This window comes from Marmota monax, unplaced genomic scaffold (assembly GCF_021218885.2).
Source record: "Marmota monax isolate L192 unplaced genomic scaffold, Marmota_monax_Labrador192_F-V1.1 WCK01_AAM20220418_F8-fsc00078, whole genome shotgun sequence".
Taxonomy (NCBI): Eukaryota; Metazoa; Chordata; class Mammalia; order Rodentia; family Sciuridae; genus Marmota; species Marmota monax.
In genome coordinates this window covers 6,940,003-6,955,483 of record NW_026694865.1, presented here as the reverse complement: position 1 = coordinate 6,955,483, position 15,481 = coordinate 6,940,003, and the positions used below count along the sequence as shown (strand labels likewise).

The 15,481-nt window shown below is 36.5% G+C and overlaps 1 protein-coding gene across 7 annotated transcripts in view; it reads right to left on the bottom strand.

The window, feature by feature from the left end:
- Positions 1 to 15,481, bottom strand: part of Csnk1g1 (casein kinase 1 gamma 1) — a 151,830-nt gene that overhangs the window by 17,577 nt on the left and 118,772 nt on the right. For 4 of the 7 annotated variants that reach the window (XM_046426566.2, XM_046426565.2, XM_046426569.2 and 1 more), the window contains one exon: positions 8,465 to 8,575. The exons of 2 other annotated variants lie outside the window; for them this stretch is intronic. In XM_046426566.2, coding sequence (XP_046282522.1) covers positions 8,465 to 8,575 — 111 coding nt within the window. One more of the 7 variants, XM_058573298.1, reaches the window with a different exon arrangement.

The following is a 15,481-nucleotide window of genomic DNA, read 5'->3' as shown; positions in this document are numbered from 1 at the left end:
CATTTACTCAGTTCTACATTTGCTTCTGACTGCACGTTAGTGTTAATAACAGTAAATTCATTTAGCACAAGAGTTACAGGAGAAAGCATAGTAAGTTTATTGAAGAACAATTAAGGAACTAGACAAGATGTTATATAAAAATGGTTTGGCTTCTACTTATATGAATGAAGTAGTAATAAACATCACACTGAGAATTACCTGGTGATATTGGGTTGTAGCGCCTGTTCACAGCATTTCACATCTTACACTTTCTATTTTCTCTTCCCTATGAATTACTACTCAGCCCACAATCAAAGTTCTTGGGTGATCAAAAGAAGAAGAGGTTATTTCCATTTTACAAACTAGACATCCTGCCTATATCAATGAGCATATGGCCTCAAATAATTCAGGCAGGAATGGGAAACTTTTCACCAGTTTTCTGCCCTTAAACTTAACTGCACTAAAACAAGCCTGGGGAATCAACAGGTATGAATCCAGCATTCACTTAATTATTTCGAGTTGAAGGTACTTTGTCAAATCACTGAACTGTTGTCTGGATGTGTAGTGGAACACTAGTGTGACAGAGATCTGGATTCCAGGCCCAGCTCTACCATCAACATCTTAGGTGAGACTTGTTTACTAATTCTGTAAGAAAGCAAATACCCCCAGCCCTATTTATATCATAAATACCATGGCAGTTAAATACAATGACATCTAGCAAAGAGATCTGAAAAACTGTAAAGAACTTTATGAATGTAATAAATTGACATATTCTTTCTTTTCTGGAGGGGAGGGGGTTCTTACAATGTGGCCCAGTCTGGCATTAAACTCTTGGGCTCAAGCAGTCTTCCCATAGAAAGCTATCTTACAGGTATGTGTCACAGTGACTAGCCTGAATACTGATATTTTAAACAATGTCATTGCCATTATTTTTCTAATTTTTGTTTTAACTTCATTAAAAAATTATTTACTGGAAAACCTGGAATATTACATAAATTTCTTATAATCACTATTAATATTAATTCCACATTCCTCTGGCTATATTACACAAAATTAAAGTAATATTTTATAGGATTACCCATGAGAAAGACTAAGATGAAGTATTATTTAAAATTTTTTTTGGTTGTAAATGGACACAATATCTTTATTTATTCATTTATTTATTTTTACTTGGTGCTAAGGATTGAACCCAGGGCCTCACACCTGTGAGGAAAGTGCTCTACCACTGAACTACAGCCCCAGCCCCCAAAGTATTATTTTTGACTTTCACTACTATTTCTTCTTCTTCTTCTTCTTTTGTACTGGGGAATGAACCCAGGGGTGCTTTAACAGTGAGCTAAGTCCCTAGCCCCCTTTATTTTTTATTTTGAGACAGGGTCTCTCTATGTTACTTAGAGCCTCACTAAATTGCTGAGGCTGGCCTTGAATTTGCAATCATTCTGCTTCAGCTTCCTGAGTCTTTGGGACTACAGGCTGGTACCACCACACCCAGATGACTTTTACTTCTTAATATTGGTAATATTCCTTGATATTGGTAATATTCCTTAAAGGATTCCCCAAAATTTGAGTTATTAGTCCCATTTTTCAAAATATCACTGTGAGGAAAAATCAGAGTTGTATACCAAAATAAACAGTACTTCAGCTGATGCGTCAGTCTTAAGTTGCAAGCCCTTGTTCTTGGTCTTAAGAGATTTCAAGAAATTTCATGTGTGTGGTATGTGGTACAAATAAGTAAAGATAAAGTAGGTAAATGGTACAAATGTCTGTCTTCTATCCAAATGCTATATGTATTAAATATATACACATATATGAATACACACACATATAAAAATACATTTTATTTATTTATTTGTTTCTTTGTTTATTGGTAGGGATTGAACTCAGGGGTGCTTAATTACCAAGTCACATCCTCAGCTCCTTTTTCTTCTGACACAGCTCTCCCTAAATTGCCTAGGGCCTCACTAAGTTCCTATATATTTTAAACAACTTTTTTATTTTTGGTACCAGGGATTGAACCTAGGGGCACTTAACCACTGAGCCACATTCTCAGCCCTTTTTAATATTTTATTAGAGATAAGGTCTTGCTGAGTTGCTTAGGGCCTCACTAAGTTGCTGAGATTATAGGTGTGGGTCACCACACCCAGCAACCTTAATTGTTTTATATATTTTAAATTGCACATGAACACAACTTTGTTTTTTTTTAAAATATGGTGTTAGAGGATCAAACCCAGTTGAGCTATATCCCCAGCCCCCCTTTATTTTTTTCCCTTTAATTTTTTGATAAGAGAAAAAAATACATTTTCTTCTTAACATCTGGTCTTCACTGAGAAGATCTATGGAAATACTGTTAGGATAAGAACCAGTGGGTATGCCCATTAAATAGGTTGAAACAGGAGTGTCCATGTGCTTTATCAGAACAAACTCTTCTCATCTTGGGATTCTGCACTCATTCCCAGGGTAAGGGTGTCTTGCAGGCTTTCCATCAGGCTAAGCATGTTTTACGACATTACCCCTAGAAAGTGAGACAACTTAGAAATATCTGGACATCTGTTGTGTTAGAAAGGTATTGTTGATTTGATTTGAAAAAGCAGAGCCTTTTATGCATTTACAAATGCTGGAGCTACAAGTGGTATAAGCCCAAAGAATCAAGATATAATGAGGAACAGCAGAACTTTGTACAATATTAGGTAGATGGTGCAAATGGCTGTCCTCTATCCAAAGGCTAAGGAAGCTGGCAGAACTTAGTTTACAGGAAGATAAAATATGCATTTTTTCAAAAGTGTTGCCAGAGATACTCTAATTGGGCTCAAATTTTAATCAAAAGATATCTCCCAATGGAGAGTACAAACATTGTCTAAATGAGAACCCCTGTGTTCTAGGACACATCTCTGACAGATTTTACTGTCTGCATATGCCTACGAGGTGATTTCCACCACTCCCCCCAACCTTTTTTGAACTCAAGGATTTGCACAGGCTAGGCAAGCTCCCTATCACTGGGCTACATTCCCTGTTCTGTTTAATTTGAGATAGGGTCTCACTAAGTTGCCCAGGCTGGTCTCAAACTTGTAGTCCTTTCTGCCTTGTCTCCAGACTGATATTACAGGTGTGTACCACTAATGGCCAGCAATGGCTGTATGCTTATCCCTACTCTATATTGTTTCTTTTCTTTGTATACATTAGTACATGCATACTCACCTGATTTCCCACAATACCCAAAGATCTCTTTCAACTGCATAAAAGTAATTGTTTAGTTAATGCTGACCTGATGAACATTCAGCTGCCTTTAATATTCTGATATTATAAAGAAGCTGGCAATAAAGATTCTAGAACTGCTATGTTCAATATATTGAGCTACTAGCCACATGTGGTTCCCTAAAATCAGGCTAATACAAACGGAGATTCCTGTAAGAGTAAAATACACACTAGACCTCAAAGACTCCATTTAAAAAAATAAATAAATAAAACATCACCTTAGTATCTCTTATTGACTACATGTAGATATTACAGATATTACTGGTTTTTTTTTTTTTTTTTTTTGAGAGAGAGAGAGAGAGAGAGAGAGAGAGAATCTTTTTTGTAGGCGGACACAACACAATGCCTTTTTTTTTTAATGTGGTGCTGAGAATTGAACCCGGGTCCCGCCCATGCTAGGCGAGCGCTCTAACGCTGAGCCACAATCCGAGCCCCACCTGTTTCTTTCTTTTTTAAAAATTTTTTTAGTTATACATGGGCACAATATCTTTATTTTGTTAATTTATTTTTATGTGGTGCTGAGGATAGAACCCAGGGTCTCACAAGTGCGAGGTGGGCGCTCTACTGCTGAGCCACAACTCCAGCCCCCACCTGTTCCTTTTTTAATGTGGCTACTATAAAATTTTACATTACAGATATAATTCATTTTATTTGGACAGTTCTATTCCAGAACATAAATCTTTAAGTATTTGTACATTTCTGAGGGATATTTATCTGAAACTGGATTCACCAGCTCCAAAGGGTAGATCACACACACACACACACACACACACACACACACACACATTCTCTCTCTCTCTCTCTAATTATGTTTTATTTTTATTAGTTTTATCAGTATAGGAAGACTATTGGGAAAAATAGTAGTCTCTTTCCCCCACACTACCATCCCCTTCCTTATAGTTGATGTCTTTCTTTTTCTTTTATATTTATTTTTTAGTTTTAGGTGGACACATATCTTTATTTTATTTTTATGTGGTGCTGAGGATCGAACCCAGCGCCCCACGCATGCCAGGTGAGCGCGGTACTGCTTGAGCCACATCCCCAGCCCCAGCTGATGTCTTTCTTAATTATGTATCTTCAAATAACATACATTTTGATTTTTCATTTTTAAGCATTACATTCACAAGCATACCTTTTCCATCATTTTATTATCCCAATATAGTTTATTTTGACTAGATAATTCCAAAGTGTTCACATTATGACTATTAAAATCTATTTACAACTGAACTATGAAATACATCATGGTTATCTTTTCTTCTGTGCACTTCTTTTTTAAAATTAAAAAATATTTTTAATCGGGGCTGGGGATGTAGCTCAAGCGGTAGCGCGCTCTCCTGGCATGCATGCGGCCCAGGTTCGATCCTCAGCACCACATACAAAACAAAGATGTTGTGTCTGCCGAAAAACTAAAAAATAAATATTAAAATTCTCTCTCTCGCTCTCTTTAAAAAAAATATATTTTTAAGGGGCTGGGGTTGTAGTTCAGCGGTAGAGTGATCCCACCTACCATGTGCGAGGCCCTGGGTTTGATCCTCAACACCACATAATAATAAATAAGTAAAATAAAGGTATTGTGTCCAACTACAACTAAAATATATATACATATATATATTTTAAAATTCATCTTTACTTAGCTTTTTATATATTAATTGCTAATCACTAATTTTACCCAAACTCTTATTGATTGTAGTGCTGAGGATCAAACCCAGGGTCTTGCACATGCTACACAAATGCTCTATCACTGAAGTATACCCCCAGCTCTCTTTTATTCATTTTAAATAGCTTCTTTCATGATATTATGACATACCAGTATCCTAGCCATTTTCACCCTTTTTAGTAAAAACTGTTCTCAAAGCCTCCTGACAACTTCTACTGGCATACAGTTGTCCCCCCAGGATCTCCTAACTTTACCATTACATTAGGAATTCCCTTTATACATCCTCTTGTAGCTTCACATGAAAAGGTTAATGAGAAGTAAAATGTTTGATAGCACAGATGTTTTAAAAGATCTTCATGAGGGGAAATGGTGGTACATGCTATAATTTCAGTGACTTAGAAGGCTAAGACAGGAGGATTACAAATTCAAAGCCAGCTCCAGCAACTCAGTAAGGTCCTAAGCAATTTAATGAGATCCTGTCTCAAAATAAAAAATAAAAAGATCTAGGAATGCAGCCCAGTGATAAAGAGCCACTGAGTTAAGTTCCCAGTACCAAAAGAGAAAAAATAAAAAACAAACAGGGCTGGGGTTGCAGCTCAGTGGCAGAGTGCTTTGCCTAGCATGTGTGAGGCACTGGGTTCGATCTTCAGCACCACATAAAAAAATAAAAAAATAAAGGTATTGTGTCCATCTATAACTTAAAAAAAATAAAAATTAAAAAACAAAACAACAACAACAACAAAACCCACAAACATCTTTATGCACCAGACTGACAGTTTAGTTGAGTATAGAATTTCTAGGTTGGAAATAATTTTCCCTCAGATTTTTGTAGGCATCATTCACTGCCTTGTAGCTTCTAGTACTGCTGTTCAGAGATTCAAAGCTATAGTAATTTCTGATCTTTCCTTTGCATATGATTTTTCTCTCTCTGGAAGCCTGAAGGATCTTCTCTTTATTTTCAGTGTTTTGAAATTTCACAATGATATACCTTGTGTGGTTCTATTATCCATTATGCTGTGTTCTCAGTGGGTCCTTTTGACCTGAAAATAAATCTTTACTACTTCTAGGAATTATTTTGTTAACAATTTCCTCCCTTCACTTTCTCTGTTCTCTTTCTGAAATTTCTAAACTTAGAACTATATGTCCTAGGTTCTCCTCGAATCATTATCTACTTTTTTTCTCCTATTTTTCATCTCTCTTTCTCTGTTCTACTTTCTCAGAGACTTCTTCAACTTTATATTACAATTTAATGTGTTTTAAATTTTTGTTATATATATTTTTTAATTACCAAGAGCTCTCTTTTTCCATATATATATATATATATATATATATATATATATTTTTTTTAAACAATGCTGCTGTTGTTTGCTTTAGTCTCTTTCTTATTAAAGGCTTTCTTTGGAAGTCTGATAACTCTTGATTATCTATCATTTTAAAAGTGGGGAGCTGCATACTAATTGGCACTATGAGAACATAGCCAGACTTGACATATATGAATTGTAGTATTGGATGATCTAGTTGGCCATTTCAGTGAGGAAACCTTGCTGTCAGTGTCCTTAGATTTTTCTTTAGGGTTGGTTAGTTTTTAGAGCACATTCTTTCAATCCCTTGCTGGAGGTAGGGGTACAGCTCAGTGATAGAGGGCTTTCCTAGCATGCAGGAAACCCTGGGTTTTTGATCCACAGCATCACAAAATGTAAAATCAATAAGTAAATGACAAAATTCTAAAAAAAATATTTTGCCTGGAAGATACAAACCTCAATACCAGCTTTCTGAAGCATTAAAAGGAAGGCAGGCAGGAAGTATATATATTCATTTAATCTCCCTCTTCTCAGTACAGTACCTTGTCTTCAAAGGTATCTTGTATCCCTTAGTCCAGAGACCTTCTCTTTTGCTTTTTCTAAAGAATACATCCTTGATTTATTTTTTAATTTTTTTAAGTTGTAAATGGACCTTTATTTTATTTATTTATATGCAGTGCTGAGAATCAAACCCGTGCCTCCCACATGCTAGACAAGTGCTCTACCACTGAGCCACCACTCCAGCCCCTAAATCTTTAATTTTTGCTGGAGAGAGAAGAGCATCTAGGGGTACATGAGTTCTTAAACAATTTTTTTAAAAAAATATTTTTGTTAGTTGTTCATGGACCTTTATTTTATTTACTTATTTATATGTGATGCGGAAAATCAAACCCAGTGCCTCACACATGCTAGACTAGTGCTCCACCACTGAGCCACAACCCCAGTCCCCTTAAACAACTTTTGACCAATTTTTCTAACTATAGTACAACATCTCTACCCCCCATCCACTACAGACAGCCAATTCCTGAGTCTTTAGGGAATTTCCCAGTGTCAACAGGCTAATTTTCAGGAGTTCCCTCTACTGGCTGAGAATTCAATTTTCTTCATTTATTTTTATTTTTAAAATTTTATTCTTTTTACTTATGATACAACACCCTGACATAATCACAAACACATGTAACCAAACCCTCTCCAATTCAGTCCCTAGCACTTCTACCAGGATTCAATTTTCTTGGGACTCATAAATCATTTAAAAATTGCTCATCTGCTTTGCAACTTCCAATATGTTGTTGCCTTCTCTTCTGTGTTCTTCCATCTTTATATGGACTTATGCCTTTAAAAAAAATTACTTTACCATTGTTTCAGGAGAGGGTGAAAGGAAATAAGAACTATGTGTTCAATCTATCAATTTTACATAGAAATTCCTAGGACTTCTTTTCCTCAATGCCCACATGAGGTCTTAACAGGGCCAAAGGTGTCTCCTAGCCTTCTGTGAAAAAGAAGATCTTTCAATGAATCACTCTTTGTAAAAGCATATCTAGAAGATCAAGACTATCCAGATGCACTTCTGTATGCAAAGGGTTCACTGTGTACCTTCACTGGTAATGTCACTTACCAGTATGCGAAAAATATTCAGATTAAGATTTTTTTTTAAAATAGTATATAAAAAGCTAAAAGACGCAAGATGTTCTTGGTATTAAATGGGGAAAAGACTCTCAACCTAGCCAAAAAGAAATCAAAAGTAATTTTCTAAGACCACACATATATCAGGGAGAAAAGGGGAAAAATCCAACATCCTGGGTACCTACTCCAAACCAAGTGACTTATGCCAATCAGCATTCTCAGCTTATCATGTGCTAAAAGCACATATCATCATGGAATGAGCTACACATGCAGTCCTTTGGTCCTCTATCCAAAGAGTACTTATGTTATATGTCGGGTCTTTACGGTTCACAGACTTGACATGAACACAATACTATTTTGATGTTATTTCTATAGTTTATCATGAATGGATCAGGTTGTCGGACTAGGTTATCTCAGTATCAGAAATCAAATAGATATTTCTTAGTCAATAACAACAAGAAGCAATTATCTCAACAAGTGACTCTTGATTCAAAAACGGCACCCAGACAAAAAACAGCACCCAGATATTAAGTTAACTATAGAAGCAGCTCACACTTGCTCTTAAGTGTCCATTTTAAAGGAACCCAAGTTTCAGAAGCAAGCCAACATTCTACCAGCCAAGCTGGGAAAGGCAATAAAGGCAGTTAAGTACCTGCACTGATCCCCCATGGCGGTCTGCAGCCAAGTGAGACGTCAGGTATGAGGTATTGGTCTGCCGGCTGGGCTGGATTTCCCACTCTCCTCGGCGCTCTGAAGATGCAGTCTGCTCAGGCATTAGGAAGCATGTCAGCAAGATATGGAAGGAAAGGTGAAGCAACAGCAAGCATAAACAAAATCAAGTACATTAGTGCCCCTGAAGGTTTTGTGTTTGGTTTGGATTTTAAACTAACCACTGCTGCAAAGCACTAAGAAAAAGTTAGCATGGCTACATTCATCTCAGCCTGATGAGCCAATACACGAGACTATAGCACACCATCCTCATCCAGACACACAAAAACCAGTAATGACCAAAAGCAGGAGGCAAAGGGGAACATTCAAAGCTGGAATCACCTTTTCGCTTCCACATTAGTAAAATTTCAGTAGCCACTGAGCAGACCAAATTCAGAATTTTAAGATTGTTGAACAAAGGAATATTCATATTTACAAATCATTTCACTGATTAAAGATCTGAACAGATAGTAGTAAATAAAGAAAATCCCTGGATTAGGAATCAAGAATAATATGCCTTTCCCTTAAATAAGGAATCTACTACTCTCAACATTAACCTCCATGAGACTTTCTACTAAGATAAAAGGAGCAGTGGCAGGAATATGCTTTCTTATCTAAAAGAATGAACAAATTATCTTTTCAAAACAGATTCATATGTCAAGAATAAATGATGGGGAGATAAAAAGTCTTGATAGTTTTCTGGTTCCTCTAGTTAACAGCCTCTAGTTCGAAATTAGAAAAAGTTTACATGAAAACTATGAATTATTTTCTCCTAGAAAGCAAAAGGCAGATCTTTTCTCTGCAAAAGGAAGGCCTCCAGTTAAAAACCTCTTTGGATTCTGCTTTCACCTTTGCTGTCATTCAGGCTCTCTTCATTCCTTCTTTACCTGTTTTTTAGATTTCATACTATTCTGATCTTGCTCATATGTGACTTTTGTTCTGAAGAATCTGTTTAGGTGCCTCTTCCCCTGTGCCAGATGGCTGAGGAGGTGTTAACATCATCATGCTCAGCTGTAACAATCCTAAGGCTCTACAAAAATGAAAAATGAGTAGTTGGAGAGGCAGCAAAGAGGGATTAATAAATCAAATTTTAATTGCTGCTGATATAAACAACAGCAGGGGCTGGGATATGATACTGCTTCTCTGTATGAAAACCAGTAAGGATCCTATAAATCTTAAAAATGTTTGTAACTATAATATATTCTACAGAAAAGGAAGAGTAAGAAAGCAATGATTTGAGGCTTTTTATTCGCGCTTCTGCTGCAGGACTTCACTGAGGAGAGTTGCTTAAAGCTCATCCATAAGTCAATTAAAAGGCATTTCCCATAACGCAGCTACAACTTACTCATCGTTATTAATGAAAATGAAGTAATGTGGGTAGTAGCACTACAGAGGATCCTAGTCATGTTTTCTCTGATATTCCTTGGAGAATGAGCAGATAGTCTTAAGATGGTGGCTGGTATTAATTTGCTTGCTATATAATCTTACAGAAGAGGAGTTTGGTTTTATACTGCTATTCTCTTATTAGAGAGAATAAAAAATACCCTAAATGTCACTCTCCCATTCCTTTTTCTTCTTTCTTTCTTTTTTTCTTTGTAGTAATGGGATTGGAAGTCAGAGGCATTTTAACACTACACTACATCTCCCCTACACTTAACTCCCCTTTCTTAAAAATTTTGAGGCAGGGTCTTGCCAAATTGCCCAGGCTAGGTTGGAACTTGTGATTTTCCTGCCGGAGCCTCTATTTTTTTTTTTAATTTTTAATATTCATTTTTTAGTTATCGGTGGGCACAACATCTTTGTTTGTATGTGGTGCTGAGGATCGAACCCGGGCCGCACACATGCCAGGCGAGTGCGCTACCGCTTGAGCCACATCCCCAGCCCCCTGCCGGAGCCTCTTGAGTAGCTGCAATTACAGGTGTGGGCCAACATGACCATCTTACCTTCATTTTTTCTGCCAAAAGACATTCAGGTATTTATCTTCCAAAATAAGATGGTGTATATGACATAATCATACTATTATATAAATTTACTGATGGTGTCTATATTCTTATAGCACTTAATTTATTCTGACTACCACTAAAGATCCAAGAACACACCCATTCTTTTTAATATTAGGAGTAATATCTATAACTAATATCTATTAGATTCTCTGGGACTTTTTTGTGTGTAATATTTAAGCAGAATATTTAAGCTTCTACACTATTACACAATGCTGTCAGTTCTCCAATTCTTTTAAAATGATCAAAAAAATCCATACAAGTCACTTAGTATTGTTTTGAGTTTTATGATATATATTCAATTTAATTACTACCTTCTCATGATTATACTCTGTTTTTTGCATATTTTTAAGGGTAGATAATATTAAAAACTGCTGAGAATGTACACTCATACACATTCTGTGAGTGTGTGTGTTTGTGTGTGTGGTGGGGAAATGAACTCAGGGCCTGGTGCAAGCTAAGCAGGTATTCTACCACTGAGTCATACCCACAGACATCATATGCTTTTAAGGTTAAGAAAGCCCTGAGAGCTAATCACTTATTATTTCTATTTTTATTTAAATATGTATCAGAACTCTGGTTTGATAATACTGTCTGATTCACAGGATTATGTACTAGTTCATATTAATTCTGGCTAAATAATTTCTTGGAAGAATTAAGATTTTTGTTTAAATGAAATAGCAAGACATTTTTCAAAGACTAAGAGTCACATTCCACCTCCATTCTCAAAGCAATATGCATTTACCTTTTAAAGACAGAAAAAAATTAACATTCCTGATTCCTTCATAAATACTTCCACTGTAACCAAGCAAAGACATGACTCATACCACAGCCCTCCAGTGCCTTTTAGGTCCACTGAAAGCAATATCACCAAGTGATAGAGTTGAATTTATGGGATGTTTTATGGCTTTGGAAAATACTTTTCATTAAAATGCTAAGTTTAGGGCAATTCACTTCTGGAATTTAAAGGCTGAGACTGGTACCTAAAGACCAATGTAGTAAAATGGGCTGTTCATCAGTTTTACAAAGTAGCTGAATGCATAGAAGTCAGATGAAACCAAAGATGCTGACAACTACATTTTCTGCTAGTGTAACTAACTTCCTCTGCAAAGTATTCTAGGCAACACTGTGTACACAGGATTTATAATTAGGCATGATCAGCACAGTAGCTTGTTAGACAAGCAAGCCAGTGGAGATCAACATGTAACCACTTCATTCTTAAATCTCTCACACACACTCACACACACCACACACCCCTATCTAAACGGCAATCAAGAGGCTCACGGGTAGAGGAGTCATTCAGCAAGATCAATTTCTCTGCATTACTTGAAAGGCAGAGGTCCACATGGAGAGTTTTAAGTCCCCAAAGGCAGAAGCAGGAATCTCAAGAAGTGGTACCTCCCTGGGGAAACGCTTTAAAATCTTCAGTTGTGATTGCATTACCTGTGTAAAAATGCTTGGTGTACTGTGCAGTAAGTAATGTAGAAAAAAGAAAGCCGCAATCCAACATAGAATGTATCACAGGCAAAACTAACAAAAAGCACCTAGGAAAAAATATATAAGACTGGTGAAAAGGTGAAAACCACCACCCGTGCCTAGAGCAAAAGAGGTGATGGAGACTATCCTTGCGGTCCATTTGGCAGGGATTAACTGACACTAACAACAGGGTGGGAAACACTGTCTGAAAACGTCTCAGCTATCACCCCTATCTGTGGCTTGAAAATTATTTCAAATTTCTATTGGAAATAAAGCTACTGTTCTGACAGAAGACAAACATCTTGCTCTTGAGGCAAATAAATTACCAAATCCTATTCTTCATATAAAGTTAATTTTGAAAAATTGATTGATTGATTACATTAACAAAGAACTTTACCCATTTCATTTTATGGCTCCAAAATTTTTTAAAAGTTGCCATCTACAAAAAACATTTCATGTCAGTCTTATTAGCTTTATTAACTGTCTTCAACTATGAGAAAAATAGAGATTGAATAATACCAAAAGATTAACAAAGAATATACTAGACCATATTTTATTTTATCACACTTTCAAGATAAATAATTTTTCTTTCTTTCTCTTCTTAGTGCAAATAAGTAAAAGGCAGAAAGTATGGGGCAAGCATTTTAAGAAATTTGGGGTGGGGTATAGAAGACTTTGACAAGCCAGGGAGAGTGGTACACGCCTATAATCCCCACTACTTGGGAAACTGAGGCAAGACAATGGCAAGGTTGAGTCAGTCTCAGCAAGTTATCTCAAAAAATAAAAAGAGCTGGGGATGCTGAGATAGGAAGATCACAATTTGAGGTAAGCCTCAGCAACTTAGAAAGACTCTCAGCAATTTGTCTCACCAAAAACAAACAAAGAAGATCTGGGGGGACTAGGGTTGTGGCTCAGCAGTAGAGTGCCTACCTAGCACATGTGAGGCATTGGGTTCAAGCCTTAGCACCACATATAAATAAATAAAATAAAGGTATTGGGTCCACCTATAACTAAAAAAAATTTTGAAAAATTAAAAAAAAAAAAAAGACCTAGGAATGTAGCAGTGGTCAATTGCCCCTGGGTTAAACCCCCAGAACTGAAAAAAATGAAAATTAAAAACAAGACCTTAACAAGTGTAGAACAAAAACAATAAAAAAGTGTCAATAAGAAAGGTTATTGAAATGTATATTTCAACAAAGCTAAAAACTTCCTTCTATTAAGGTAATGAAATAGAACCAATTTCCTTGTGCCAAACAAGGGTTACTCCAGGCAATTCCATCATTTGTGCCAACAACGACTTCTTGTATTCTACATACAAACTTGATCAAATATGAGAGATATTTTAAAAATCACTGACAACACAAACAACCTGGAAGAGATTACATCAAGGATCAATATTATATATGTCCATGGAAAATTAGAAGTATAGATTCTGTAAAACTCTTAGAAAAAAAAAATCACATGAAGCATTCTAGAAGTTTGCAACTTGAGCTGGGTACCTAGGCATATGCCAGCATTCCCAGCTACTAAGAAGTCTGTGAACATAGTCAGACTCCCAACTCTAAAAAGTGAGTAAATTAAAAAATGGTATAAAACACTCCTCCATGGATGGCACAAAACAATCCCTTTGATGGAATTACTCCAGGACCACCAAGTCTCATCTTACAAGGAGATTGCTCAGAAAATAGGGTGTCTGCTGAAACACAAAATATTGGAGAATGTGGGCAGCAGAAAAAATTTTTCAAGATGAAGTAGAGAATTAAGAGCAGAGTTAAGCAATAGTGACTAGGTGACAGGACAGAAGAAATGGTTTTTCGGGTTTGCACTTGTTTGTTTCAGTGCTTCCCTAAGAGTTAAAGCCCCAGAATGAGGAGTGGCCCAATCCTGCACTGAGCTCTGTGCTGCAGAGTAGTCAGGTTGTGCATGCAACCCCTACACCTGTGCTCCTGCAGCATGTCAGGTAACTACACACCAGTTAGAGGAGGCAAGTGATCTCTGAGTGAACTAATATGCCTTGATTAGCAAATCCTGAGCCTCAGTGAAAACTAAAAAGTACTCCATTAAAGTAAAGGGCAGTGGCAAACACCTCTATTCACAGCTTGCGGGGGTGAGGCAAAAGAACTGCAAGTTACAGGCCAGCTTAAGTAACAGTAAGATCCTATTTCAAAATAAAAAATAAAAGGATGCTGGGAATGCAGCTCAGTGGTAGTGGCCACTGCATTCAATATCTATTACAGAGGGAAAATAAAAAGTACTCTCTAAAAAGGAGGGAGGGCTGGGGATACAGCTCAGTTGCTGAAGTGCTTGCCTAGCGTGCACAAGGCCCTGGGTTCAATCCCCAGCACCACAAGAAAAAGAAAGAATGGAGAATTAATCATCTTCTGGTGTTTTACTGGACACTTACCAAGAAAGATACTCCTTTTATGAAGACCTCTAATTACTTTGGCTACTTAGCAGTCTGGCCTAATCTTTCTTTTGGAAATGTTATGCTCCTAACAAGCTTTATTCAGTAAGCATGACAGCACTAAACCACAATATTTTCTAAAGCCTATATATTCCTTAAACCATTCCCTTAGAATCTAGACACAAATAAATACATCTGAACTACTCTTACTGGAAGACCATTTTCTTCAGAATTCAATATGATTTGACTCTTAAATTTTGTTGCTTACTTTTAAGTGTAAGGTGGTATTGAGTTAGTTTAAATATGGTTCTTCTGGAAGGAATGAGAGATCAGTTTTGTCGATCTTAAGTCATATTTTCCTTCCTCGTCACACTGGAGAGTTTGCAGAGAATAAACTCCCTTAAATATATGCTGCATATTCAAGAACATAAGAATAACTGCCATTTTGAGATTTAGTATAAGTAGTAGGATACCATATCTGTTAGTTTAATAGCTCTTGAAGGCCAGTCTGACTCTTTGTAATCTCAAAAAGGATCTATTCTCTCTAACCTTCTAGGCTAAGTAGCTCTTCTGCCTCAGATGCCCACCAAAAACCTATTAAATAATTGGGGCCAATGGAATAAAAGAGAAACAGTATCAAAGTTGCTAAACCATCATATTGTATGTTTGTGTAGAATTTATATGAGTAAGTATTGTCACAAGCTTGGGATTTAAAGTTCTTCAAGAGCAGAATGAGCATTGCTGCAGGCATATCTTAGTGCAATATTCTATATTAGTATGTTAACAAGCATACTAAATAAAACCTTTGAAGTATAATATATTGCCTACTAATATCAGATCTGTGGATACCTGTAGGACTTATTCCCTCACTGAATTAAATCAGAGAATCCAAGGAAGTTTTAGCAGGTGGAAACAGGCAGAACTATTAAAGTTTTCATCCTCTTCCTGCTGAATAGTAATGCAGAGTTTTACAGAGAGAAATCAGAACCATGGACTTACCATATTTGGAACTGAGAATGGAGAAATACCAAGGGTAAAATGATAGAAAAGATTAACCCACTGGGATTTTTTCGAATGGATC